This window comes from Apium graveolens, unplaced genomic scaffold, assembly GCF_009905375.1.
Source record: "Apium graveolens cultivar Ventura unplaced genomic scaffold, ASM990537v1 ctg5997, whole genome shotgun sequence".
Lineage (NCBI taxonomy): Eukaryota > Viridiplantae > Streptophyta > Magnoliopsida > Apiales > Apiaceae > Apium > Apium graveolens.
Window position 1 is genome coordinate 15,855 of NW_027419182.1, and position 2,588 is coordinate 18,442.

Consider the following 2,588-nt stretch of genomic DNA (forward strand, 5'->3'; position numbering starts at 1 on the left):
GGCGCATCCTTGGAAATAGTACGCATCTCAGTTCCAATTTTACTTGAATTTTATTGTTCCTTTTAACATCTGCATAGAACTATCAATCAGGGTGCGCCCTAGTTTTGGACGCATCATGCAACCAAGCAAATTAACAAGCAAATAACTTTTGGAAAATTTCAAAGTTTTCATAATAATGCGCTCTGGTGTCAAAAGTGCTATTCTCTGTGGGGAATTTATTTCAAAAAAATGACCCTTCAACTAGTTCTATGGTAAGTAGTACATGCACTACCCCCCTAGGCTAGGAGGAATTTATTTAATTCTAGTCTATAGTCTGGGCATAGTCCTAAGTAAAAAAGATATGTAAGGGGCCATAGCCGCGCCTTACTGATAATACTTCTGGAGATGTTCCGCGTTCCAAGCTCGCGGAACCAGCTTCCCTTCCATATCCTCAAGGTGATAAGTCCCTTTCCATGCTTTTATCTTGTATGGTCCTTTCCAATTAGCTCCAAACACACCATGCTGGGGATTCTTCGTATTTGGCATCACCTTCCTGAGCACCAAATCCCCCACCCTCAGCAGCTGTCCCTTTACCTTCTTGTTATAGTACCTTGTAGCACGCTGTTGATATGCCGCAAGCCTCAGCTGAGAATTTTCCTTTGTTTCCTCCAAAAGATCCAAATGAAGCCTCTGACTAACCTCTGCGTCTTCCTCCTTGTAACGATCCCTACGAAGCGACCCTGAACCAACTTCCACAGGGACTATAGCTTCATAGCCGTAAGTTAGCATAAATGGAGTTTCTCCTGTAGTAGACCGCAGAGTAGTGTTGTAGGACCACATCACTTTCGGGAGTTCTTCAGGCCAATTCCCTTTGCGCTCTTCCAACTTGGCTTTGAGGGTATGCTTTATTATTTTATTCACAGCTTTTGTCTACCCATTGCTTTGAGAATAATAAATTGCTGCAAATTCCTTCTTTATTTTTAAATCCTCACATGTTGCCGCAACTCCTTGCTGTCAAATTGCTTTCCGTTGTCAGATACAAGCTTGTAAGGGATTCCAAACCTGCACACAATGGAGTTGAAAACAAAATCTTTAATTTTCTTTGCGGTGATAGTTGCCAGTGGCATAGCTTCTGCCCATTTAGTAAAGTAATCAACCGCGACTACTGCGTATTTGACGTCCCCTTTAGCCTTAGGTAGTTCTCCAATAAGATCAATTCCCCACATGGCGAACGGCCACGGGCTTACCATAGGTGTCAAGAGCGTCACTGGCATAGATGAGTAGTTTGCAAAGCGTTGGCAGCGATCGCATGCTCTGACGAAGTTCACAGCACCCTCTTTCATTGTAGACCAATAATACCCTTGACGCAAAACTTTCATCACCAACGAGCAACCCCCTGAGTGATTACCACAAATTCCTTCGTGCACCTCCCTCAGGATGTAATTTCCTTCTTCTTCGTCAACATATCTAAGCAGCGGTTGATTGAAGCCTCTCTTATACAAAACTTCATCGTACACCACATACCTTGCAGTCTGGTAGCGGAGTCGACGAGCCTTGAACTTATCCTCGGGGAGTGTTCTCTTGTGAATGTATGCAAGAATGGGCGTCATCCATGTTTCCCTGGGAGCCTCATCCACTTGCATAATTTCTATCTACGGGATACTAGGAATCTCCCGGATTTCAAGAGGTATGGATCCTAACAACACAACCTCCTGTTGTGACCCCATTTTTGCTAGAGCATCCGCGTTGCCGTTCTTTTCCCACGGCACACATTCCAACCTAAATTCTTTGAACATTCCAATTAGGCACTGCGTGCATCTCAAATACAATTCCGTTCGCGGGCCTCGCGCTTGAAATCCCCCATTCACCTGATTCACCACCAGCTCCGAGTCACTCCTCACAATTAGGTTTCGCACTCCCATTTCCAAAGCGATCTTTAGGCCATTAATCAATGCTTCATACTCTGCATCATTATTCGTTGCATAAAATTTGAAATGAATTGCACTCTTCAGATGATGGCCTTTTGGGGACACGAGTACTAAACCCGCACCTGCTCCTCCATTGTTAACTGCCCCATCCACATGCAAGATCCACCATGGATGTGGAAATTCCTCCAAAGGCTCCTCAACATGAGGGGGATGCAACATCACTAAAGCTCTATCATTAACTGCAGAGTCAAATTCCAATAAGAAATCAGCTAAGGCTTGTCCTTTAATCGCTGTCCGGGGCATGTATTCCAAATCAAACTGTCCCAACTCCACAGTCCATTTCAGCATTCTCCCCGATGACTCTGGTTTGGGAAGGACTTGCCGTAGCGGGTATGCCGTACGGATTTCAACTCTATGGGCCTGGAAATATGGCCGTAATTTTCTTGATGCAAGGATCAGGGCATAAACCAGCTTTTCCATGCTTGTGTAGCGAGTTTCAGTGTCATGCAACCGCTTGGTCACATAATACGCCGGTGACTACTGCCCATCTTCCTCTCTCACCAGAACTGCACTGATTGAATACTCAGACACTGCGAGGTACAGTATTAGAGATTCCCCATCTAATGGTTTTGACAACATGGGAGGGTTCCCCAGTTGTTCCTTGATCTTTCTAAAAGCCTC

At 44.9% G+C, this 2,588-nt stretch overlaps 2 protein-coding genes across 2 annotated transcripts; both read right to left on the reverse strand.

The window, feature by feature from the left end:
• Nucleotides 1-363: 363 nt before the first annotated feature.
• LOC141702960 (uncharacterized) lies at nucleotides 364-1,589 on the reverse strand. The gene is made up of 3 exons (XM_074506587.1): nucleotides 1,204-1,589; nucleotides 972-1,041; nucleotides 364-882 (listed from the first exon to the last, which is right to left on the reverse strand). The coding sequence occupies exons 1-3, from the start codon at nucleotides 1,587-1,589 to the stop codon at nucleotides 364-366; spliced, it is 975 nt and encodes a 324-aa protein (XP_074362688.1).
• A 42-nt stretch (nucleotides 1,590-1,631) lies between these two features.
• LOC141702961 (uncharacterized) lies at nucleotides 1,632-2,387 on the reverse strand. Its single transcript, XM_074506588.1, has one exon. It carries the CDS (start codon nucleotides 2,385-2,387, stop codon nucleotides 1,632-1,634), a length of 756 nt encoding a protein of 251 aa, XP_074362689.1.
• Between the last annotated feature and the right edge of the window lie 201 nt (nucleotides 2,388-2,588).

Excerpts from the sequence above, each read along its gene's own strand:
- LOC141702960 (XM_074506587.1), bottom strand. The coding sequence starts at position 1,589 with ATGACGCCCATTCTTGCATACATTCACAAGAGAACACTCCCCGAGGAT. Across the intron at positions 1,042-1,203 it reads AGCCCGTGGCCGTTCGCCAT|GTTTGGAATCCCTTACAAGC; the intron begins GTGGGGAATTGA and ends CATTGTGTGCAG. Across the intron at positions 883-971 it reads GCAAGGAGTTGCGGCAACAT|CATACCCTCAAAGCCAAGTT; the intron begins GTGAGGATTTAA and ends AAAATAATAAAG.
- LOC141702961 (XM_074506588.1), bottom strand. The coding sequence starts at position 2,387 with ATGGAAAAGCTGGTTTATGCCCTGATCCTTGCATCAAGAAAATTACGG.